General features: G+C 33.9%; 3 protein-coding genes across 3 annotated transcripts in view; 2 read left to right on the forward strand and 1 right to left on the reverse strand.

Annotated features, from left to right (window-relative positions):
* Window positions 1-4,035, forward strand: LOC144479107 (uncharacterized). The gene is made up of 4 exons (XM_078197622.1): window positions 1-229; window positions 842-964; window positions 1,483-1,663; window positions 1,742-4,035. The coding sequence occupies exons 1-4, from the start codon at window positions 157-159 to the stop codon at window positions 3,585-3,587; spliced, it is 2,223 nt and encodes a 740-aa protein (XP_078053748.1). The 5' UTR covers window positions 1-156; the 3' UTR covers window positions 3,588-4,035.
* On the reverse strand, window positions 4,003-5,654 carry LOC144479108 (translational activator of cytochrome c oxidase 1). The gene is made up of 4 exons (XM_078197623.1): window positions 5,304-5,654; window positions 4,972-5,218; window positions 4,404-4,566; window positions 4,003-4,335 (listed from the first exon to the last, which is right to left on the reverse strand). Exons 1-4 carry the CDS (start codon window positions 5,482-5,484, stop codon window positions 4,129-4,131), a joined length of 798 nt encoding a protein of 265 aa, XP_078053749.1. The 5' UTR covers window positions 5,485-5,654; the 3' UTR covers window positions 4,003-4,128.
* A 3,317-nt stretch (window positions 5,655-8,971) lies between these two features.
* For (cGMP-dependent protein kinase for) overlaps window positions 8,972-27,078 on the forward strand; it is a 158,858-nt gene continuing 140,751 nt past the window's right edge. The window contains exon 1 of the mRNA XM_078176487.1: window positions 8,972-9,789. Coding sequence (XP_078032613.1) covers window positions 9,311-9,789 — 479 coding nt within the window. The 5' untranslated portion in view covers window positions 8,972-9,310. The remainder of the gene's footprint in view (window positions 9,790-27,078) is intronic.

Here is a 27,078-nt window from a genome sequence, read left to right on the forward strand (position 1 = left end):
TGAACTCTGTGCGAGTGCGTTTCGATTGATTGTGACTGAAACCTAACCTTTCGCGAAATTTCAAACGAAAGTTATTAATTGGAGACTGTTAACAAAAAACTGTCAAATGTTGGGTTTATAATTTGAATTTAGCAACTGTCTAAACGTTTCCGCAATATGTCAATGCTCGCGGAACCACGTCGGAAACAAAAATGGACATTAAATCCACGAGGAAAACAGTGGAGCGACGGTACGTAAACACATGTAATAAATATTCTAGGTGTATTCCTAGTAAAGGGACGGAAATGCCATGTATTATACACCAATTAACTCGTAAATCACGGAACTGATAAGTGTTTTCTGCAAGAATTTCTCTTAATAAATAATTTCCAATACAACAGCCATTTCTATATACTGAACCGTAATAAGTAGAAATATGTCAAGAAATGGTGCGATGATTGGAGTTAGTGCCTAGGTTATATCAGTTGCAATTTCAAATGCAGAGATATTGAGATATTAATGCTTTCAGCTACTTTTCACTTCGTTAAGGGTGTTGAGGTTAGGTCCGGTTATTGGGCGGGCTCAAAATCTCACTAATCACAGTTTAGTATACAAGTAGAAATGGTTCCCATATTAGAAATATTGACAGCCATATGAAGATTTTAGACGCGAATTTCTCTGTTACGATCAATTTCCGCAGAAAACGCTTACTGGTACCATGATCTACGCGTCTAAACAATTCGATTGGTATATACATTTTCGTTGATCCTCCCTTTACTAGGAATATCCCTTATTCTATTCATCGGTGTTTAAATAATAAATCGTTAGATTAATTTGATCAGTATTTACCTATTTCGTATAGATCCCAACAAATTTGGTCAAAAAATGTTGGAGAAAATGGGCTGGACCAGCGGCAAAGGACTTGGTGCAAACGAACAAGGCATAATAGAGCACGTGCGTGTGTCTTTAAAAAACGACACATCAGGTAGAAAACAAAAGTCATTATTTCAATAGTTGATATGAATGATTCATTAGAAATTGCTTCACTATATTTGTCTATTCACCGTTAAATATGTGGACTTGATTTATTAAGTCAAGTAATTTATATTTTAATATTTATTAATGAGATAAACAGTTATCTGTATCAGTTCATTTGCTATAAATTTAAGTGACATGTTGCTGTTTATTAAATAGCTCAAACATATTGAGTTATTAAGATATTAAATATGTCATAACAGTTTGTTCAGCAGAGCTCAAATTTATTATAACTTGAACTAATTCACTAACAGTCTCAATATTATGAGCTGAATTATAATAATACTGACAGAACATTTAAAATATGATTTATTATTGTTGTCTCTCGTCTATATCTTTTTTATCAATAAGTTAAGTAATGAATAAGTATTGCTGTAATTACAATAAACGAATTAAATAATTATTTGGTAATAATACCAGTAAAAACACTACAATTGTATTGGTATCACAATTGTTTGTTTATGATAGGTATTGGATTTAAAAATGACGATTTGGATAAAGCATGGACCGAGCATCAGGACGGTTTTAATCATATCTTGCAACAGCTCCAACAAAGTCAAGATGATAGTGTAGTCCAAATAGAAGGTAAAACGGAATTAGGAGAAAAGTCTTTGGAGTTAAAATCTAAACAAAGTCGAGCTCGTGTTCAGTAAGTAAAAGGAAAAGAGTAAATCTATTTTATAAGAATATATACGTTCCATAATCTAATCTTTGTTACATTTTTTAGCTATCATAAATTCACGAGGGGAAAAGATGTAAAAAGATACAGTTCAAAAGATCTGGCAAATATATTCGGCCAGAAAGAGTTAAACATAACTGAAAATACAAATGGAAATGTAAATAATGGTCAGGAAAATTTTGATTCAGAGCCCCTTGGTAAGCAAGAAAATAGGGGTGGTGTTATTACCATACACGGTGGCAGTATGACAGATTATTTTTCGAAAAAGGGTCAGAATGTGTCCTTAACACCTAAAAGAAAAGTACGGCAAGCAAGTTCTTCAGAAAGCGAACCCGAGTATGCTGGGTTTGGTTTTGCATCAACTACACAGTCGTCTAAGGATACTAAAGGAAATAAAGAAACCGAAGGTTCTTGTAGTTATGCTTTTGAAAATCCGTGTTTGCAATTAAACAGCCCGGAAAATATTTCAAATACAAACACTGAGGTGAAATCTTCAAAAAAGAGAAGGATTTCGAATGACTATGAATTAAGCATAAACAATGATTGTAAAGATTTTAAATCCCATACCGAAGAGGGTTATAAAAATGCTTTTGTAAATCCTGCTTTAAATTTAGAATCTGTAAAAGATGAAGTTTATAACGGAAAAGAATTTGAGGTATCGAGAACGCAATTTGGTGTTACGAATTCAGCTTTAGATATAAAAGATGAAATAATTAAGAAAAAGAGAGTAACGTTTAATGACCATGTAGAATACAGTACTGATTGTGTGAAAAAGAAGAAAAAGAAGAAGGGGAAAGCTATGCTAGACAAATTTGAAGTTGAGAACAAAAAATCTAAAAAGAAAAAGAAACAAGACAATACTAATAATTTCATATCATCAGGTATTATTAATGAAGCTTTAGATGTTGAAGAGGTATCTGAAGAAATTAATGATAATGAAATTAACGAACGTAAAAGCAGTAGACCCAAAAAGAGAAAAAGTAACTACCGGTTAAGTATTCAAACGATAGCGGAAATACCAGAAGAAGAACAAGAAGCTGATCACAAAATTATAGCGAAGAGACTTAAAGTTGATGAGGATGCAATTGATGATGCTATAGTTCAGGAAAATCTTCCTAACAAAAAAGGAGGGAAAAAGAAGAAAAAAAAGAAAGAGAAAACTGAGGAAGAAATGAAAACTATCAATGAAAATATTAAAATTGAAAATGTCAAAGAAGATAATAGAGAAACAGAAGCAGAACTCTGTAAGGAAGTAGATGATACATCAAAAGAGCAAGATCAAACAAATTTAAAAGTAAAAGAAAAGAAAAAGAAAAAAAAGGGAAAAAAAGGCAATGAAAGAAACGATGAAATTGATGAAACCATCAACGACAATGGAATAAAAACCAATAGCGTTGAATGTATGGAACAAGAAACTATAAAAATAGAAAAAACTGTAAAAATAAAAAGTAAGAACAAGAAAACGAAGGATGTGGATAAAAGCGATATTAATATAGATGTAGATATAAAGTCGGAAAAAGAAATTTCTGACAAAGAAAATAAGACTCATAACTTTGTAAATATTTCAACGGAAGAAAAACCAAAGAAAGAAAAACATGAGGAATACGTGGAGGTCAGTGAAAAAGTTACTCATACAATAGAATCTGAAAATGTAGAATGTGCAAAACATACGAAAAATACAAACATCACGCATTCAACTTGGCGAAATAATAAATTTTCTCAGCCACAACGAAGAAACGTAGGATATGAAACTTCAACACCTCGGAATCCGAAAGCAATCACGTCAAAAAATGTATTAGCGTCGTTGTTACATCGAAAGTCTGTTGCCCATTTTCCAGGAGCTAATGTAGATGCAATTCAGGGCTATGGTAATAACATACATAATAAGAAATAAATAAATTTCTTACAAAAAATTCAATGTTTTAATAATGTTGTATAAATCCCATTTCGATTCAGTTATATGCAGTGTATATCCTCAAATGTCAATCACTATACTTTGGGTCTTTCCAACCAGTAATAATTCTCGAGATCGTTGTGACTTTCTTAAATGATACCACATTATTTAAAATCATAGAGTAATAGATCTGACGTTAAGACGAATTCATTGGTCTTGGACTTAAAATAATCTTGAATTAAAAAATTGATTAAATATTTATTTGATAGATTAACAAAAATGATCGAAAATAGTGGATAATATTACTGGATACATCCTGTATATAACTGACTCTGTTACATCTATCTGTAACAATTTCTATTACTGAACGATAGTAGTGCATAATATCTTTTGTAAAAGAATGTAACAGAGAATATTTATTAAAATATAACATTTATTTTATTATCTATCTTTATCGTTATTATTTTTATAGATGAATTTCCAAAAAGAGATCCAATAATATATATTTTTTTTTAATCCATCCACAGGATTCTACTAAAATTCAAGACTCTAACACATTGTCATCTATTTTTTCAATCCCTTGAACAACTAACAGTTTTTCTTTAAGTTTATTATAATTACTTAAGTCGTCTTCTTTCATTTGAACTGCATTCTCGGCTATACATAGATCCTCTGTGTCAACTATAGAATACCCCAGTTTAGATAATTGTAATGCACTTGATGTGGCAGTACCAAAGTTGCACTTAAACTGAAACAATTAAAACATAATAATGTTACACCTTCAATGAAAGCAAAATCTAAAATTAATTTCTATACCTGGAAAAGTGTTTCATTTTCCTCTTTTATTTCTTCTACATCTTGTGCATTTATCCGTATTGCATCATCCATTGCTTGATTTACATTGCAATCTTCTTTTACAGTTGTAATGTAACTTGCACTGTCAAAAAGCCTTAATGCGACCTGATCTACAAACTTAGAGCTAAATCCGAAAATAAAAATAAAAGAAATTAGTTTAATGAATTTACATTATCACTAAATCTATCATAATTGACCAAATGACAGGTTTTCAATTTCCTATCTTATAATAATCAAAGAAGATCTTTGCATTTAAAACAATTAAATACATTTTTATATGTAATTTTAATAGAGCAAAATGCTCCAATCTAGTTTAATACTAGATAAATTTAGTGTATATAATAAAGTAAGATAGTAAAAGATGAACATGGTCACTTTTTGAAATAATAAAAATACTTTCAACATAGTCTTATTAATCTAATAAGCTGGTCTCTTTATAACAGTCCATTCAACAAGCTCTGCAGAACTATGTTTATAATTAATAATTATTACTTTTGCAACATCTTATGCAAAATAAAGTAATCCTTACTTATGTCTCTTTATTTTAGCAGACAGTTCCAATTTCAACCTGACGATATTATCTGTAAGAGCGTGTAAAACTAATATGGCTCCACCAGGGCAATGAATCAACAATAACTCCTTCTTAGCATTTTGTTTAGAGTTTTTCAATCTTGCAAAAAATGCATCCAATGTTGCCGCAGGCATATTTGCTTTTTTAGCTTGATCAACAAGTTGTGCTAATTTCGAATTTTTAGAAGGATCAGCAATTCCAGTCTCTTGAAAACAACAATGCATAATTATTTAATTAGTCAGTCTTCAAGAATACAGTTGAGTAATCATATTTCATCTTTTTTCGTGAACCTTGTATAACAGTCTTCATCTTGGCGGTTATCACCCTAAACTCAATCGATTTTGCAGCATCCGTAGCCGCTTTAATATGTCTAATATTTTGCCATTTACTGTGACCCGCATATCTTCTGCTTTCTCGTAGCAAGATATTTCTGCACCTCTCATAAGTTAGAAAACTTAAACGATAGTTCATGGCGAACAACTAAATTAATTATGATAGTTAAGTAGGTGATGATAGGTTATGTCAATGTTACTCAACGAACTCCATATTCCTTTACTTTGTTCCCTGCTGCTATTGTCGGAAATTCGATGAGGATATAGAAATGATAGGAGATGAGCCTACGACGTGTAGCCAACTCTCATGTACAGAAATCTGACGTAGGTATCGACACACTACCGGTTCTGCTACGAAGCTTTAGTGCTGCTATCTGATTCTTCATTGGGAAACTACACTTAAAATTTGAATTGAAATGCTCGTTAGACAAAACCAAAGTATAATCGGTTTTAGATTCTTTTACTTGTTTTTTAGTCTTCACATAGTGCAAATAATAATATTCAATTTATATTTAAAATTATTCTTTCATATTAATTATAATTATACGTACATATATTCAAAATTGCAGTTATTGTACCTTTTCAGATTTCGATATGTTTATGAGAAGATATAAAAAATCATCTTTATGTTTTCATAATCTTTTCATACATAATACACACATCAAATACTAATAAACACAAAAAGCAAATGATTCTGACTCCAGAAACCTGGCAGACCGAGATGGTGAAAGTAGTTTCGAAAGTACTGCGAATTGTGCTGAAAAGTAATGTGAAAACAGTAGAAAGAGGGAAACTCCCTTACTGTTATTCTCAAAGTTCCCTCTTTACTGTTTCTTAACTATTTTTAGGCACTTTCATGATGTTCCTACAGATGATCAGTTTGAATAATATTCGCTTCATGAACTATCCTTTCGCATGGTAATCCCTAGTCCGTGGCTGCTGTCTACACTGGTTATGATTTGTTATTACGTATAAAGTATGTCGTCATAAATAAGTAAATCATTCTCAAAAGCATTGTGGGAATTTTAGTTCTAACGTTAATTGATATCTGATTCTTCATGTGGTGAACTATACCGACGAGCTAGTGACATTACCTGGAATATTTGCTAATTAGGCTGAAGAGAATCTAATCTTGTTGTGAAAAGTTGTCCTTTCCAATTTGCAGGAGTTCCACTGAGAGTACAGTCATATAAAATAAAGTCGTTATGTACAAATTTGTTATACACAAGGAGGCTAAAATTCTATAGGTAATTTTTGGGACACTGTTTTAACTGCCACCTATGTTCACAGCAAACTTGTACGAACTAAAATTCAATATGACTGCCAACCCACATGCACATCTGGTAGCACCTAAAATAGTGATTTCCCACCTTATTTTTGTTATCTGAAGCTAACAGAACTGGCAAGGATTCAAGTAAAAAGATAGAAATGCAGCGACAAAGTACACGAGGTTTTAGTTTTCGAAACATAAAACGTTTATTTCATGTAATCATACATAAAATTGCGATATTAATTACATATTGTTTAAAGTTAGAACTAGATTTTGGGAGTTAGACTCTATCGTTGAAAATACAATCGAATCTTTTATTATAAATGCATCAGAAAAATATTCTAATGTGAGTTCATTTGTATTAACTTCTTATTGAATAAATTGAAAATATATATGAATTTGTTACAAATCGTTCAAATAGCAGAAATCGATTTCGACGTGTTGGACAACGTACTTAACATTGAGATTGTCGTAGAAGACTTATAGACAAGAGTTTTTTAAATAAGATAATTTTAAAAAATGGTTTCTATCGGTAACCAGTAATCTTCAAAGGGTTAAAACAGGTCTCTGTATACCGATTGTCAGTTGGCGTACGACAGGTTGTTATGCAGTAGGCGCATTTTTTTATTACCACTATATTGAAAATGGAACTGTTATAACGAAATCATTATTTTTATTTTTGAAACAATCTATTAAAAAACTAATTCAATAGCAATATACTACAATACTTGTAAATTGTAAGCCTAATATCGTGAAAACAAGAATACGTTCCGCCATGAAATTAAATTAGATTTCTACTACATTGTATTTTTAATATTAAAAATTCTTTCTAACAATAACATTTCGTTCTATAAATTTTGGTCATTTACGTAAGAAACGGAGAGATAATAGTCAATGCAAAAAATTACATAAACCTATTCGATGAAAACAAATTCACTTAACTGCTCGAAATTTTAGCACGATAACTAATGAGATCAGCCGGTAAAGTCACTCTGTGTCAAACTTTTCAATGACGCGATTAAGCAGGGATACTGCGCACTCGCATGGCGCAAGTCGAAACGGAAGTTTAAATTGTCAGCTGTGGCTGTAATGAATCCGTAGAAGTACGCATTAGAGATACAACATAACAAACAAAAAGTAGATAATCATATACAGTGGTAGCAAAGTAGCCTGTGCAGTTCACTTCGCAATCATCAATTCTATATGCATGTTAGCAAACGGAGAAGTGAAAACAGCAGTGGAGTTTGATTCAGCGCTAAATAGTTCAAGCGGGAGCCAACAAGCATCGAGAAAGTATTGACAGTGGTAACGTTAGCTGAGAAAAAAAGAGCAAATCGAAAATATAGATTTGAGCTTCATGGTTTGGAATGATTCGTTCTTTTTTAGTGAAAGTATAGGTTCTAGATTTGTTTACGAAGATTGCGGCCAATCAGAGAGCGAGTACGGCTTATTAATTCTGGCGCACTACGCTTAACGCAGCGTCAGCTTTGTGTCGAGCTGGAGACTTGTACAAGAAAGGGATTAATAGGAAATTCATCCGTTTAGTTGGAACTCCGCTTACTATTCAAACTAAAATGTGTGTCGTGAGAGATCGCAGGTGTATGAACTGAGATGCAAGGGACGTAGAGGTATTATCAGCACCCGGTGCTTTATCAGTCGTACAGAGAACTTAGCCAAGAGTCTCTTACGGATTTCCGGTTTCTCATAAACCTGGCCACGAACAATTAAAGTTGTAACTTGATTGCATAATATCACACAGTGGCTTTAAAAGTCGCCGTATACTAACTTTACGTGTTTTTAGAGAAATGCTGTCCTTGTATAAGAATATTTTTCGCTCGAAAATGAGTTAACTTGAAGAAGCAGAGCCATGAGGTCTAAGCATTTTTATGCCACTGGATGAATATTCGGGATGAAATCATGACCACGGTACTCTGCATTGACCCTTTCTGTTTCGATTGACTCAACTACAATTTTGTCGGTAACTATGTCACTCCACCTTTATCGCATCGCTACTTTCCGCACTCAAAGAGTTAATATAACATGAGACAACATTTCAATTTCTGCTGACTTGCATAAACCGCGAGTTCGGTATGAAGCTAGCACTATTTCAAAGCGTAGCCTGCTAACGCGCCAGAATTCGTAAATCATACTCAACTACCGATTGGTTCGCATTTTTCATTAATGACTCGTTAACATAGCTCCAGCCATCATTTCCAAGTTTTTTGAAAGTCATCGGAAGGATCACCCCCTTCACAAGGGCTTGACACATTTTTCGGACACCCTGTAGACAGGCTACCCGAGAGAAAAAAAGACTTTGAAAGGGAGAAAGAGACAGAGCCGGTGACAAGTAAAACCAGAGAGAGAGGCGGGTCGTAGCGTCGTACGATCAAGAAAGAGACCGATAGACAGTGTGGGAAGCAGCGAGAAGTGGAATCGAGTGCAACGAGGAAAGCTATCTGTTAGGGGTGTGGAGTGGGGAGGATGAGCGAGAGAGACATGGGAGTCGAATCGCCGCGGTTTAGAGTGAGTAGACTGCGAACGTCGGAGTTCGTCATGGGAGACGGTGGAGAACGTTGGTCCTCCACTGTTGGAGTGCGCGGAATCGTGGAGTAGAGCGAGCCGACGACGCACCGCCCGGGTCGCGCTTCTCGTCGCGGCTCCTGTTCTTTCCTCGCGGTCGTTTCGTTCGGGTTGAATGAACGAGGGTACCAAGTGCAAAGTGCCAATCGGCGACGCCTGCGTGTCTATGCGCGTGTGCTTCGACTCCCTGTGCTTCTCGTCGACGCAGCAGCGGCTCGCCGACGAGGAGGACGCCTCGCAGCTGCCGACGCACGGCTCGCACGGCACCGTGCCCGTGCTCGGGGCTGACCAAAGGCCCGTCTTGAACGTCACCGGAGCGACCGCGATCACAACGATGGGCACCCTCCGGGACCTCCAGGAGTTGTTGCGCGTCAAGGACGAGAGGATCGCCGAGCTGGAGGCGCTCCTCTGTCGTCGCGATGCTGAGATACAGGAGCTCAGGAGCCACCTCGACAAGTTCCTCAGCGTGCTACCCTTTAAATCGCCTCTGACACCAACCAAACCGAGGCCCAGGAAACAACGGGCCCAGGGTATCTCAGCGGAGCCGCCGCTCCAGGAATTCGCCTCGCTGACGGTCGTCGACAAGAATGACAGGTTGGTGTTATCCGGCGATCGGATCGTTTTCTTGTCGTTTCGAGGAAACTTGTTAACCGGCGCGGTACCAGTGCCTGTCGGCCTTGACAAGGGGTTCGACACGTGTGTATGTGTTCATACAGCTGCTCCGCGTTCGGTTTCTTAATCATCTCTGATTTTTTCCTTGTTGTTCGTATCGTTCACTACTGCCCCTCCTAGGCCCCCTCTTTCATCGAACTTGTTCTTCCTATTTCGTCGCATTCCCTTGGAATTGCTCTATTCGGCTCCACTCCTTGCCTACATAACCTGCAAAGGATTTCGTGTGGATCTTTCCAGTACTTGCTCCACGCTCCTCGGTCCCGGATTCGAATCTCGCCGTCGTTCGGTGGTCCTCGATTGACACCGTGTTTCGGAGGGAAGCTAGCCGACTGAATACGGGCTGTCGCGACAGAAATACCATTCGTTTCGACTATCTCGGAACTGTTAAGTTGCAGGTTAACCACTTAGCGCCGCGCATGCGTGTGACACCGTGCATGCGTGTTTACGCGATCGCGGCCGCTGCGACGTTCGATTGGTAGTCGTGATTTAACAGCACTCTCCATGTGGAAAGATACGTGCGGAGAAACTGGTGCTAGCGAATTCCAACGTTTAAAGGGTTAACAAGTTTTCACGGAACAACGAACCAGCCGCTTTGCTTTTTAGTCGGGCTGGACCACGTGATACCGTGCCGACTCGCGCGGTGTCACTTCTGTCACACACCGGTGCTTTAAAACTGGTGTTAGAGATGTCCACCACGTGACTCCTGGACTGGTCTTAACGTTCCAGTTTGAATAAGATACGGAATCATGGAGATCGATTGTTCTTCGAACGTTAATTTTGTTATCGATTTTTTTGGAGTAGACTTTGGTAGACGTGGATCGGGAACGTACGAGGGAAATGGTAATGGGTGTGGACCCGTTTTCTAGATATGTATTTCTGCCGCCATTTTTACCGTAGATCTTTGTGTTAGGATATATCTTCTCGCGCGATCGCACTATCAGCTTATGCCTATTTACTGGTGTTGAGCTTTTTTTACATTTGTTTGATATGCACTTTGTACATTGATTGAAATATGATTCGTTCCCCTTGAATTCAGATGTTTTGGAGTAATATTGGTAATCTTAAGGAAGTAATAACATTTCACGTTATATCACTGTTTAAACGCGACGTTAAAATGATTGACATAATTTCGTTACAATTCTGGATTAGCTTTCACGTGTATTTGAAAATGTTCCGAGCGCCATCATGTCTTGTATTTGTTAATTGTTATCACAGAAATTTGATGTTTAATATTTGCTGCATATTTTTGCATGAACTGTCACAAGAAATGCAAACAAAATTCTACTCCTTATTAATAAGTTTAAGATATAAATAAATAGAGGCTTAAAAAAATGTTGCGATTAAAAATTCATTTACTACAATACAATTGATAATGACGAATTAAATATATTAAATTCAATATATATATATAACGCGCGATGTAAAATTTTCCTTTTACTTTAATCGTCTATAAATGTACAAACCTGTTATTAAACAGGAATATAAATTGATCGCGTAAATGAGCTATAGGAATTCTTGGAAATATGTCAATTAGCCGATTATCGTTGCTTACACAAATATTGTAACCAGTCTACGGATCTTTATATAAAATAAAAACTCTACCTCAGTTGCAACAAATAGAAATTAAATACAAATTGATTTTTGTTCTCAATTGATCTATCAAAATCGCAGACTAATTGCAATTAAAATTACAATAAAGATTAACAAAAGATGACAAAAAGATGGTAAAAGATGTAAAGACGAAACAGCAGTTATCACGAAATTGCTTCTGAAATTGAATTGGCGACACCACGCAACCATTGCGTTTAATTTGCAAATCCGCAGTTTTGTTATTTAACATTCTAAACGCTCCTACATCTGAATAACAAAGCATGGTTAATGTATTATACGTTCGGTCGAGCTCGATCGAAAAGAACGCGCTCGCAAATATGAATGCAGCGATAAAAATAGACATTCCTCTTTCGGTGTTAAGCGAATTCCTGAACTTTGCACTATTTACTAGATTTTTTGATTTCGTGCTCGAACTGATTTCGCGATTTCCAATGGAAATATTTCTATGCGAATCGCTCAGTAAATATATAAATATAAAGTTACGTAAAATTATATTAAGTAATACTTTTTCGTATTTGTGTACATATGTACTTCTTTTATCCAACTTGTAACGAAAACTTTATAAATAATCCCTTTTTCTTCAACTTTTCTTTATAAATAATTCTCCTCCTTTGCGATTGTGAAAAGTCATTATATTATAATACGAATGATTACGCACGTGTTTGTAAAATTTATTTTTAACTAATTTAAGACCGAAATTAAATTTTCCAGTTCAAATAGTCATTATTTATTTATCGCTCGATACATTCGTAGTTGACATTTTCATTAACAGAAACGCCATGTTTGAAAATTTGCTGCACATGAATTACTCTGCTTTATCACTTTTCAAAGCATGACAATGAACTTACTTCTCAGGCTATATACACACTTCCAAACTACAATAGCGTTTATTATTACTGGACTGCGAATTTTGACAAAGATTAACAGGTGAAATACAAAACATTAATGTGATTTGATAGATATAAAAATTTACTCATCGTATCTCGATGTCTTACAAATGGCTTAGCAAATTTTTATTTCGTGTAACAATCCGCAGTCTAATTATTATAAATAATGATAACGATAGAACCATGTCTAACACCGCGAACGTCATTTTCGCAGTACTATTACATGAAAATTGATGCAATTCCACCACTTGGTAACAATCTCACACGGAATTTTCGATCGGCAATACCGATTATTTTTGCAAACGAGGCAACACGAGTATAATCTTATTTTGAACGACTCCGAACGAGCGTATAACCTTTTAAAAACAATTTGAATGCCTTTCACCGTTGCCAAGCATTTATCATCCACGAATTACAGAATTTACATAATGTTACGTAACCGCGTGGCGAAGCTTTGCCGACAATCCATGTAAACATTGCTCACATTTAATCTGTGAAGTCGATCTGAATATTTCAATCGAGATCGAGCATGCAATTGGAGTAAAAAGAAAACGTCTCTGGACAGAAAATGGCCGGCTATTATTACGTCAGTGGACGCTGTCTGGTGTTGCGAGTTTAATAATAAGATGCTCTCGTCTACCCCCACTCGTGTGAGGGAACGGTTCGAAAGTTTTTGAAAACGAAGCGCCGAAAGTTTGTTGTTAATGCACGAACGAACAAGCAGGTACTCTATTTCCGTCATGGTGGCGCACTTTATGGTGTATTTTCAGACGAATCGAGTCCGCGTCGGCTTCTAAAAATAGTCGAACAAGCGGCCATTAAAATCTGCATATCGCGAGATGTAACAGGACTCTATATTTATCTTGAAAGTATGAATGCTTTATTACTTCTCTAAGTATCTCGACATATTTATCTAACATGATTCTCTTCATTTGATCATTTGACAGTCACTGTTAAACATTTCGTTTGAGAAAATCGACGCTGCAGTGATATTTATTGTTTTCTTCATTATATTTATGGAATTATATATTTCGCTTGTGTAACGTTCTATGTGAGTTATATGTACTACTGGGTCTTCTGTGACCCGATTTATATAAATGACTACCTAATTAATTGATCATCGGCAATTAAATGGAATGAATGGCTAGGGACGACAGAAAGGCAAATAAGTCTACGTGAAATATCTTCGTTAAAATATGTCTTGAAAAACTGTTGACTAGAGCACGGAATTGTTATAAATGTCGTCAAGTATATTGTGGTAAATATGGTTCGCCGTTCGAGGGTGGAAAGATGGAATGCTGATAGATTATGTAATATTTAACATAAATTATTAATATTTAGACGTTCTATTTATCAGAAGAATAATATAACGGTAATGATACAATTATATCAATATTTAAAAATATTACTCGCGTGGTTGTATAATAAGATACAGTATTCGAAAAGCGTCGAAGATGAACTTTGCAGAGTTGATATATCCGCCTATCAATTTGTAAAGTGACTTATAACATTTTACACAAATTTTTTCATAAATGGCTCCCACAAACCGGCATGGAAACTGTTACTTCTTATCCACTGTTTTTCATTCTGCTGACATGTTTCTTAAAAAGTCAATAAATTATTGATCGATCTGTCACGCGAAGGGAAGTATCTAGCGGCTAACGTATTTAAAACCAGTTATCGATTATTTAAATGTGTTCACAATTTTAAATACGTTAGTCGTCAGCTGGTTGCTTCTCTTACAGACTAGTAGAAAATAGTTTCTAAATAAATATCTTGTAACCTGTGTTTCTCAAACAAAAAAATCTAAAAATCGCACACCTAACTACTAGAAAATCTTACATAATTCAGTATGAAAGGTGTGCTGGCAGGAAACTGTATGATCAGGCGTGTAAGATTGGAATTCGTAACTAATTGAATTAATTGTATATTCCTAATAAAAATAATTACATGTACATTTTTTTTTCTTAAATTGTGAATGAGGAGAGTAACTGTGGTAGTCAAGAATTTATATAAGCTTAAAAAGAAGTTTATTGTGAAAGTATAGATTGAAGTAAAATTAGTATCATTTTTCTTTTTCGTTTCTATAAATATTTGTAACTTTATAGTTCTATAATTTGAAGGCAAGCTATAACGCGACAGTGTAGATCGAAATAAAGTTATTCTGATTATTTTCCTTCTTCTTTTATATTAACTTTTAAATAGATTACTATACACATGTATAAACAGAGCAAAAACTCATTTTCTTTTAGTTTAGTATACATATGTATTACACAATGCGAAGCCTATAAAACAAGCATAAAAGATACATAAAGTTAGTATGACGTGACGATTGACTCTAAAAGTAAAATCTCAGCACAGCAATAAATGCGAGATGATTCATAGCAGAACGAAAATTTTGCACATAACCGCAAACATTGGCTACCATTGCGAAATGTTAAAACGTCGCAATTTTTTCACTGATATATATCTTTAACATGTCCGAACATTTTGTGTCACTAGCTCCGACTATAAAAAAACTCCTGGGATACATTTTACATTTTATTGCGAATACTGTAGACTCTATAAACATTATTTTGTATAAATAAATTTTTGTTCAGCATTCCATTTGTTCTGCTAACTTTGACCTTGCTTTCCTATTCTTAACGTGTAAATAACTTCCATTATTATAAAATGTAGTAGTTTTAATTGGTAGCCGCATTTATCTTTTATTATATTATTATTTCTATTTTATATTAGGAACATTCATAAGCGGAATATGTAAAAAGAAAATAGAAAGTGTAATCATTTTAATAATTTTGACTATCTTCAATAATATTATTAGATCGGAAATAATAGATTGACATCCTTAAATTCTTCTCAGTGTTAGCACTACTTTAAGTTTCACTTTCTCAATATACTTCCAAATTCGCAAAATCTGCAGTCTATTATATACGAAACTTTAATTCATTGTAACAAAAATAGGAGGTTTCACTGTATTTCTGAAAACTACTTTCACTGCGTCGAATTCTAATAGATTCTTATAAAGTGAAGTAACCGTGGTATTGCAACTCGCTGGTTTTATTTCAAAATCCAAAATAATAAATTCCTCTTGCATTTCTCTCTTATGTTTTTAGAAAGTCCATTCAGATCTGAATCTAGTGTATTGTTCAATACACGTCAAAACTGGTTTATAAGTGATTTTGAATAATAATACACATGCGTTACTCGCGTTGAATGGGTTGTAATTAAACTGCGAATTTTATGCCTAATTTTCATATATCACTTTGTAGCAAGTAAAGTTAAAAAAAATTTTCCGTCGTCAACAGAAAGTTTAGTGATTGCAAAAAGATAATAAAACTGTTAGTCGATCTTGTTAATTCATGTTTTGTTGCAATTTAAAAATCTGCATATGCCATGAATGCGGGTAAGACAAGTTGTCTAGTCGTAGAACAAGTGCAGTTGCAAAACAGTCAGAAAGATTAATTGTCAAAGAATGAGAAAGTCGCGTGAGTTGCGTGATCACGTGAAGGAGACTGCAAATCGTTTAGAAAAATCATAAACCGCGGGCGTCACTTCAATTTAGCTCAATTGAATGAAAAATTATAATTTATACTAAATCAGAAGGTGTCCTAATACTTTCGGAGGTAGATATACATGTACATCGAAATATACGCTTTAGTATTTGTGTCTAACTTGTTAGCTAACAATAAGTGTTCGAATGCTAATATTTGATGTACTTAATTTTCAATACAGCTACATCAGGCTTTGTTTAATAATTTAATCAAAGTATTCATAGCAAATGTAAATACTCTAATTTTTTTATATTAAAATAAACGTTCTTAACCAAACTTGTGATGTTTTATATTTACGCCTGGAACCTAACAAATTGTATTTGTATTGTTAATTATTTAAGTATACATTTAATTTAAACAATCTATAATTTAGTTAATAAATAGGCTGAAGATATTAAAATGTTACTACAAATGTTATTCTAGATATAAATTAATATTGAATTTACCCTGATGTGTAAAGTAAAAGTTAAATAAGAAACTTTTACCAGATTTTGGCGATAAATGAAATTAGATTAAAAACGCGAGGTAGAGTACGTGAATTCGTGTTCATATCAATTCAGTATCAACGTAATAGGTTAACTGATCTACTGTTAATTTTTTTTTAACTAATTCAATTTAATATTCCCTGATTTACAAACTTACAATTAGTTGATAAATTATGTTATATGATAAGTAGACTGTAGGCTTTTATGTGTTTATGATAAAACTACTTCAGTTTATAAAATTACTTGAAGTATTTAAAAGCATCGTTGTAATTATCAACTATTAATATTGAAACTAATAGAAGGATTAACTATGGTCCCAACATTGAGGCTTTAATAATATAAAAATAAAAATTAATCGTAATGATTTGAATGGTTCCAGCTGTGGCTGATATAAATGTGCAAAAATGTCCGCAATCCAAAGGTTAACGTAATGTAAATGAATCGTGTTTAAATTTTAATTACAGTTTAATTACGTTTTATTTAATCGTGTGATTCATGAGACCAAAATGTATTAACAAAGTTTTAAGAATTAAATATCGTATAAATGCTTTCTCATTCTGGCTATTGACTATTCTCTTTCTAACTTAAAGATGAGAAAATACTCAATTGTCGGTAAATTATTTAACATTCTGATTAACAGATGTGGCTAGTTCGCAGTTATTAAGCGTACACACCAGTAATTCGCACTTCCTTTACCAAGAAGCTCGTATAGTTAAAATTCTATAAATATTCTCGCCTCCGTGCTTCATTAAAGCAGCGTAGGAGGTTGAAGAACGAAGATAAATGTCATTAAAACCTCATATATCTTCGTTTTCCTTCGAGAGAAATAATATATTTGGGAAAATTATTCGATTATTCCTTGTTGTATGTATCTCACATTCGTTTCGTTACGTTAGGAACTATTTTAATATACATAAGGGACAGACAATATTTATCACATATTTATTCTAGCACAGACAATATTCATCACATATTTATTCTAGTACAGACAATATTTATCACATATCTATTCTCAATATTTATTCTAGAAACTTCCGCGATCATTTATATATTTCACACTATTAATGCAATCACGAATCAAAGATTTGCAATTATTGAGATTGAAATATTAATATCAATAAAGAAGGACGAAATCAAATCATCCAACTGAATTTCTGGAGAGCAAACAAGTGCGGATTATTTGTAAAGAAACATCGAAAAATTCGACTTTTTACTTTTTATTCTTTAGTTAGGCACGCTATTTAAAAAAATCTAAGAAATTAAATAATAATGTTTGTGTCGTCCTTTGGAATTAATGTAAGACCGATGTTTAACAAACTTCAATTTATAACATAAACTTTTTCGAATGTTTAGCCGTTTTCAATTTTTTGATCCTGTTCGCCCGCGACGAAAAATCTCAAAAAATACACATTAGTAACCAGAACAAGGCGCTATTAGGGTAGAAATATGAATATGGTGTCTCGACCGCTTGATTTTGAGATCAGCCTATTACGGTTTATAGATTTTTTGAAAAATCGATTTTGCAACTACAAGTCCTGAAAAAATCTGGACTTTTATGTCCCATTAGATAAAACATCCACAATTCTTTTTATAATTCTCCATTGAGTAGAAAAGAAAAAATAGCGCACAATCTGTTAATCTAATTTCACCGTATAACTACCCTTGTGGTGTGGGTAAGTACTTAAAGATCGACTGAGAGGGTTTTCAATGTCCAGCGAAAGATTTAAATACGAGTCAATTTGATCAGAGGGCCATCGACCGTCTTATCCGACAATTCTCTTTATTTATACAAATTTCGTATCAAGTAAATCTTTATATAAAATCATGGCCAATAAAATCAATTTCCTATAAAACCATTCCCGGCTGCTTTCGTTTTCAGGGAAACGAATGAAATCGTTCCGCCAGCTTTTGAGGACAAATACGTCGGTGCGCAATGCAAAAATAGAAATCTCATCGATGCCCCCGCCTGAGATGTTTGATTTATTATGGTGTTCAGCTATTTTTATGGCGCAAGCAGGACGCGCCTTGGCTGCGAAGATGCGTGGGCGTGCGAGGCCGGCGCTAAAGGCTCTCTCGCGATAGAGCCTCGCGGATTTACATTCCTTATTCTAAGGCGGGCGCCTGTGGTAGGCGTTGCATTAGCTTCGGTAAATGCGATTCAATGCACTTCTCCCGATATCGTCGATTCCCCGTAACGTTCGTTGCGAAACCGGCCGTTTATTTTTCTTTTGTCGTTTCGCATCGACGTCGCCGTCGTCGTCGTCGTCGTCGTCGCCGGCGACTTTCATCTCTTCTTCAGGGAACGGTGAACGCCAAGCGATGTTATCGCGCGATATTACTCGCAACTAATACTTTGATTATCAGATTATCCCGCTGATTGATGGTTGCCGCGAACCTATGCAACGGGGAATCATACTCGTTGTCGATTGATTCAGAATGACTCCTCCGATAACGGAAATTAATTTCGGCACGGCGGATTGAATTTGCGAAAGAATGGACGACTCAGTTGCATAATGACTGCGGATCGTTTATGCACTCGTCTAAAGTGACCGAAAGAGATAGTATATATGGAATAATTTATTTCTGTTCGAAAGCTTTATTCCTTGTAAACCAAACGTTTTTTAAATTTGTTTTTGTAACTTCCACTAATTTCTGTTTCATGAATTTATTTTAGAGGTGTACGTAACCTGATAATTTTTTTAATGAAATCTTTCCTAACGAGAAAGCATAAATTGTTTTATGGAAATTATAAGTAGACATATAAATCAAACTGTTGGTAATATTTATTTAATAGAATTTAACATTTTTACATTAATGGTATAATGATAATACTATTAATTTTATTTTGCCTAACTGTGCTTCATTATTCTTTATTTTGTTGTTGTATATAATGTAGTAACTTTATAATAATAATATATTTTTTAGCGTTTATTTAAAATTGGTGATAATGTAAAAGTGTCTCGAAAAATGATTAACAGCGAAGATAATATTTAATTGAACAAGTTGTATTATACAATAAAATCGAACGAATAATTTCTTATTAGTTAAAGCTCATTGTTAATTATCTTCAAATTAACAAATTAGCAATAATAACATTGTTGATTTCCATCATTCTTTTTTTGAATTAAACGATTAAGAAATAAGCTACAAAAACTAACAATTACGTAATGATCCACAGTTTAGTTATTAAAATTATAATTTCGAAAATTGAAGCTGAAGTTTTAGTGACATTTTACAGATGAAATGATCTCGTCTCGCACATAGCAATGATTTATTCTAAGCTGTGTTTCGAAACGGAGTTTTGAAAAAGTTGGAACGGAGATGGAGAACGTTCGAATAAAGTCGCGTGGGAGTCGAGTTATGGCAGTAAAAATAATATTGGCTTTCATTCGGTGTATTAGCAAGTGGCAATCGAAAGTCTGTTTTTTGTTTGGCTACTATAAATAGCCGACAGTTATAGATTAAGTGAACTCCTTGGAGAAGATGAACTTTTATTGGCAAACTAAATTGTTCTCTCTCTCCGTCTACGATGATAAATAGACTAAGATTTATGATAGAAATGACTAGAAAATATACCAAAATCATCTTCATTTCCAATTCAATTAAATTATTTAAAGAAGAAATACATTTTTATGTCTCTATTTTCTATTCTTTTTACAATCGCGTTAGCAAATTTGTATTTTGCAAAACGATCCGTAGCCTGACAATAAAGTTATAATTTTGGAAAAATATTTGTCACGATATAAATTATAAATTCTAGAAGATATAACTTCTCGCCGTTTCGCGTAACCAGTTGTTTTTGGAAAACTTCCAAGCTGCTTTGGCTTGAATATTTAATATGTTTATTTAAGCTCGCTTCCTTGAACTTGAATTCAGGAAAAACGAATCTAAATTTTATAATATGTTTTGTGAAATCAAGCAAAAAATTACTTAAAATGACCTCAGCAACTCTCTATCTTCCGGTTTTAATATAATTTTGTGACACCCTGTATACAGACCTCAACTCCGCGAATTCTATTTTATTTCCTCGATCGACTCAAAATGTCTTCCTCTAAATACAAAATAGCGTTTCGAGTTTATGACATGAGAAGAAGTCACACGGCTGAATACAATAAGTAAGAGAATATCGATCATTGTTTAGGTGAAGCTCAATTATAGTTAACTTCAAGTATAGTATTATAGATACATAGTATACATATACATATAGTAGTTTATGTATAGTCCATTATTTTAAACTTCAAGGTACAGTTAGCCTACGATAAATTATAAAAATAACGTAAAGATAAAACATCTATTGCAAATCTTATTTTCTGTATGAAATACTATAGTATTTGTAATGACAATGTTTTTGATAAAAAAAAAAAGGATTTTGTAAGCGATTTTCATTTTTATCGACAATGCTATAATTCGATCGCCATTGCGCAGTAGAAAAAGGCATATAATATATTATACCGTTTCTGAAATACGTTAACTCGAAGTTGAAAATAATTGAGCTTCACCTAGAAAATAATTGCTATTCTCTTATTCATTGTATAACATGTATGGATACATAAACATGCATATATACATACATGTATGTATGTGTAATAATTGGACAAAATCCGATAACGTTATACGAGAATATCTGGACCTTATATTTTTATCCCGCGAACTTTTGTCCTCGCCGCACTGTAACGGGTTTCACGAACGTTTAAAAATCGGCACAAGAAATTTCGTTGAAAATGCAAAAATTGGGAAATCGCTTAGCTCGTAAATGTCGCAGAACACATCCGAGATCGATTGACATAAACAGCTGCTGCGAACACAATGGTTGACGGATCGGTAACTCGCGCGGCTATTGAGCACATCGGTGTGTCTACTCGCGTACAAAAAATTGTTCCAATAGGATGCACCGCGGGTACTTTCGAACGAGAAATTCCGGGAACCTTTTCTTACATAATGTATAAGATGTCTTCGGTCTTAACACGTGTGCGGCGCGTTTGGCCGCCGGAACGGGCAGGAGGAGATAGCACCACTTTCGACCTGCGATCATTCTGTTTCACCGTTGCTCATGGTTGTGCGTCGATGGCTAACACGAGCTGGCGCTAGACTTCCACTCTCATCGGGACGCCTTGCATTCCACTTTCTAACAGTGGCGCCCATGGTAGGCGTTGCATTATAGCAGTGTAGTCCCGCGAACGTGATACGTTTCGCTGCACCTCTACGTTCGCTCGCTCGCTCGCGCAGCCTCTCTCGACGCAAACTCGGCTGCGTTGCGAAACCAATTTTTTCTCCGTCTTCTCCGCGAGACGCTATTGTGCTTGCCGTTTGTAGACTTTTTTTTTCCCCGAACCGCGCGGTGACGACGATAAGAACAGCCGCGAGGCGTGTAGACGCGACGACAATCGTTTGTTCCTGCGATTTTTCGAACGATCGATCATTTTAGCACCGTGACGGACGCTGTGCGCCGTATATGGTCCACGTGATTTGTTCCGCTGCGTTTAAAAGTCAAGCTTCTCTTTCTCTTTCTGTTAGATTATTGTTGCAGCAGTGGAATTAGTTATTAGCGAATGTGCTATTTATTATATGCATATACCACCACATATTGCTGTATTACTACATGAACCACATATTACTAACTTTCATTATGTTTCATTTTGTTACATTGCAGTACGTTTGTATGCGTTCTTTTATATTGCTATAGTTAACTATATCTTAGTATTTGTTGTTATGCATTACTATACATTACTGTACATTTTTATGTAATGCTACATTTGTACATATACATATAATGTACATTTCTATATTTTATAGTATTGTTATACATACATATATTGCTGTACATTTCTATACATTTTTATTCTAACGACACACGTTGCTATAGTTTACTATGTGTTGATATACATTTCTAAAGCACATTTCTAAAGTTATGTATAAAACTGCAATCGAATCAAAAAATATTCTCTATGACGAAGGTCACAAATTACAATACAGTAGCTGTAGCCATTATGGATCCAATCACTTACAAAACTATGACCTTCGTGTGACCTTGAGTACAAAAAATGAAAAAAATTCATTAAACACTGTACAATTGACAGAAATAATGAAACAACTCTGATAGAACGATCGGCGAAGAAAATTTTATGTTTGTATTACAATACCATATTTCATAAATTAAGAAGATATTATTATCTTCGCTATTCTTCTCTGCAACGAGCACTTTAACTTCAACTGCGACTGAGCATCGAACATATCATAAATGTGCCATCACTTTGACCATTCTTTTCTTCGCTTTGGCCATATTCACTGCGGCCATACAAAGAATAGTTTTGGTATACGTCGTCGTACAGATGCACACAATGCATAGAGTATACAAAAGGTGAAGTAATCTCTGTTAAAATACAATGTCGCGTACTCTTTGAGCCAAATGTGCCATCATTTTGTCACGCGGTGTATCTCGAACAATAATTCTCTTCTAGACCTGTTTCCCTTTTTAATCTTCCCATGGTGTCTCGGTGTTATTTCTACGATTTTATAGAATTTGTTTACCATCTCCTTCTTTCGATAAATGCATAAGATCCACAGTCTATTAATAACTTGAATAAAATGTTACGTTCTTTTGTCTTTCTACTTATTTTTATCATTAACCCTCTAACTGGAAATGTTTAAAAAATGGCGATTAAACTTAACGTGTACATACTGCGTATTATCGAAAATAAATAAACAACAAGACGGTACATTCGTTAAGAAAATTTATAAAATTAATAGCATTTAATTATATTGTATAGAAATTATTTGGACAGTTAAATAGAAGTCAAATACCAGCAAAGTAAATGAATGTTTCTTACATCGTTTCATCTTCACCCTAAGCTTCGCCAAAATTGAGATAACAGGTAAGAACGAGTTATTGCTGCAAGTGTTATGTTACTCTGAAGTATGATAAATAAATATACAATATAAAAATATTTAATTAAATATTAAAATCTTATAAAACTCATTAGATATACAGTGTACGAAAAGGACTATTACTACTTTCTAATATAAATGCAATCAATTTTGATAATATTATACAAGGAAAGCAAGAAATTAGTATAGAGAAGAAAAAAGACTTTGTTTGTTACAGAAATAGAATATATTATATTACAAAAAATACATCTTGTATATTACGGAAATTTTGTTGGACAATTTGAGAGAATTGATTGTGTAACCATTTCCGACCAACTCGTTCCCTAAAGAGAACGCGATGCCGGTAACCGTGACACTCGAGCGTATGACATTTCAGCGGAAATTGGACGATCGATAATCCCGATTAGAAAATTCGTGGGACCTTGAACCATGCGACACCCGTTAATTCGTATCGAATTGTGCGACGGTAAGCATTTCGTGTCGCACGATTTAGATTCGCCGCGCGTTTTGACACTGACGAGTTATACGATCGAAACCCAGGTCAGGATCGGGCGTTAATTTTAGAATACGGCTGCTTCGTTGCTTCGTTAGACGAGCCTTTTGTCGCGGAGCATCGCGCGTTAACGCGGCTCCTACGGCTGTTTTCATTCGCGCCGGGCTGTGGTTTTAATGCCAAATGAAAACTCCTTAAAATGCGTACGGCGAGCCTCTATTAATCAGCCGTGAGCCGCGTCGGGTATGCGGTACACGGACGAATTTAGAATCCTTGGTGACTTTAGTTGACTGTCTACGCCATGTGTTCGTGAAAGACGCACGGAATCGGACGAAATTGCTCAAAGTATTGCGCTGAAACAACATTGTGTCGATCTTACATTAATTAAATAACCAAGTGCACGAAATAAATATATACATTATACGAAACAATCATTTAACTGCCTTTTTCTTTACATATATACAAATAATTAATTCTACACAATATATATTATAATAATATCATTACATAATATATATATATATATAAATTATATCTTGTATATAATAAATGTTATATATGTATACATATATTTATAAGATAATAATTTAATATATATATATATATATATGCTCGCATCAGCGTACATATCTAAACACATAAATACATACATAAATAAATACTCCGTAAAAATATCAATGTAAATCATAAAAATTATAAACATGGTGATAAAAATAAAGTTGTAGCGAAAGAAATAGCTCCAAGAAATATTCATTGCATCATTTTTTTCAGTCCACAGTTAAAGACTTGGTTACATAATAATTTTATCAGGAATCTCAATTATTAAAACTGAATCAATGCCTTTTTAAGTGATCTTTTATGCGCAGCATCTTATTTCACGCTTTTTTTGCGATTTGGTACGGTTCTTGTCCAATCCATCCAAGCCATCGCATCACTTCGTAAAGAAGTCAGGTAGCTAATTAGCTGAACCTTTCATGAATTAATTAACAGGATTCCGATTTCACGTGAAAAATTTGTGATGTAATTATTATACGTACACGTTCAGATGCGTATCGTGTTTGCACCTTAAAAGGGACATTTGTCGGCTAGTTTCCAGGGTGTGTTCTGGGAATTTTGTTTCAACGAGAACTAGATCATGTATCTTAACGAAACTTTGCTACCTTGCTTGTACGCGTTTAGGCCATGATCATGAAGTTTTATACGCCGTTATTATACGAAATGAAGTTTTTATGTAGCAAGGAAGCAGTCCGCTGGAAAAAATTCTCTACGGATAGCTCACGCGATAGCTGCCACCGAATTAAACTCAAAATAAGAAGCTCGGAATAATAACTTCTAATCAGTGTAATTATGATTAACATTACAATTACACGGAGACGAAACAATATGCGTAATTTAATAGTATAATGTAGTGCACGGTACTGTTTTATAAATTGCAAATTATAACGTGCGCATTTCACGGTTCAGAAATTATTTACAATCATATTAATCAGATAATAACGTTTTATTTACCGGAAATTTATTAATAGGTTTTCTTGTGTGAAGTATGTTCGATAATTATTCTTTTCAGAAATGAGTTCAGAGGAACTTCTTACGTTATATTAATTTAAATAATTTAATGAATGATAACTTTTGAGGACTATTAACTTTTCAAGATATTTTTAATTAATGGCCTTTAATATTGAAAGAGCTATTAGAAAACTACAAAAAAAGAAAAAAGAAAACTGAAACTACTAAAAAAAACTAGAAAAAAGAAAACTACTAAAGCAATTATTAACAAAATGCAATAAGTCGTATAAAATAGAAACACTGTATATTACGAAAACTATTTTGGAGTTAAAATAGCTTTGAGTGTGAAGACTTAATTTTAAATTTTAATCAACGAAGTGAACATCATCCTATCGAATATTTAAAAAAAGAAGCACTAAAACTGGAAAATTGCCTAAAAGTCATGTCACTTTCAGAGCTCGATGTTTTGTGTTAAACAGTTGTTCACCTCTAAGTAAAGCAGTTAACAGAGATTTTAATTTAAATATTTTTTTCATTTTAATGTTTTGATATACTAGTTTAAGATTTAGCAATTATGATTGTCGACGATAACATTTTTCCAACTCATAATAAGATAATTATAATCGATTCGATAGTGGGCTATCGTTGAGACTGGCATAGTTATATTGTTCTTACAACTTATTAACACGATCATCTCGTCTGAGAACGCATCAAATTTAGTCACGTTTCTTTTCATATCTTCTTCTATCTCAAAGTCCATATTCTGAGACTCGAAGGTCATCCGTTGAAAATACTTTCATTGTTCGCCAGCGTATTGCAAGTGTCCACACACATTGATACTTAGTACTCTACTTTATTCAATTATTTATTAGCCTATTGTCATTAGACTGCGGATTTTTATGCAAAATAGGTATTGTCTGCAACATTTACAAGGAATAGAAATCAATTAACAAGTTCATTCTTCATTTAATCATCTTAATAATTTGAAAATAAGATATGTTACAATGCTTTCAATTGTTACACTATTTTAAATTGGAATTATCATACATTGACTAAATATTGTACATTTCTTTGATTGTTCTTTATTTTTTCTGTAAAGAGATTTGAATTGTCGAAAAAAAATTGCAGTATATGTTAAAATAAAAATATTTATGCTATGGTATAACTATAAATTTTAATAGAATTTAATACCATGACATTGGAATTATTGATGGTGGAAGAAAAATTTCTAAATATGACTTAATAATAATATAATATTATATATTATTATTTTAACATTGTAGTAACAATTCCATCAATAATATAATATTATTATAATTTATATTACGTTATTATAATGTAATATTAATGTAACATATAATAACTAGAACTTTATTTCCAGCAACAATGTAAAACTAAGTAGAATTTCTAATCTACTCACATTCATATTATACAAACTAATTTATTGTAAGCGATCCCTGAGATGGTCGCTGGTCAGGCGGCGCACTGTTTATGCCTCCGAGATAAGGAGGTCTCTGTTTGGGTGATGAGATGGTTCGTCGAGGGGAGGAGGCCCTTTTTCGAAGAGAAAGAGGCAGTCGAATAAAGAATAAAGAGAAAAACAGCCCACCTAATTTCTCACCTTGTGTCTTCTACATTATAATGTATTCATATTCTTATCATACAAAATAATTTCTTGTCTATCTACCGATTTATGATATAAACTAATTTACAGCCATACATGTGCTTGAACGAATGTAATTCATATATTCATAACATAAACTAATTTATAATCTATTTTCAGTTTCATA

Source organism: Augochlora pura, chromosome 3 (assembly GCF_028453695.1).
Source record: "Augochlora pura isolate Apur16 chromosome 3, APUR_v2.2.1, whole genome shotgun sequence".
NCBI classification, from domain to species: Eukaryota; Metazoa; Arthropoda; class Insecta; order Hymenoptera; family Halictidae; genus Augochlora; species Augochlora pura.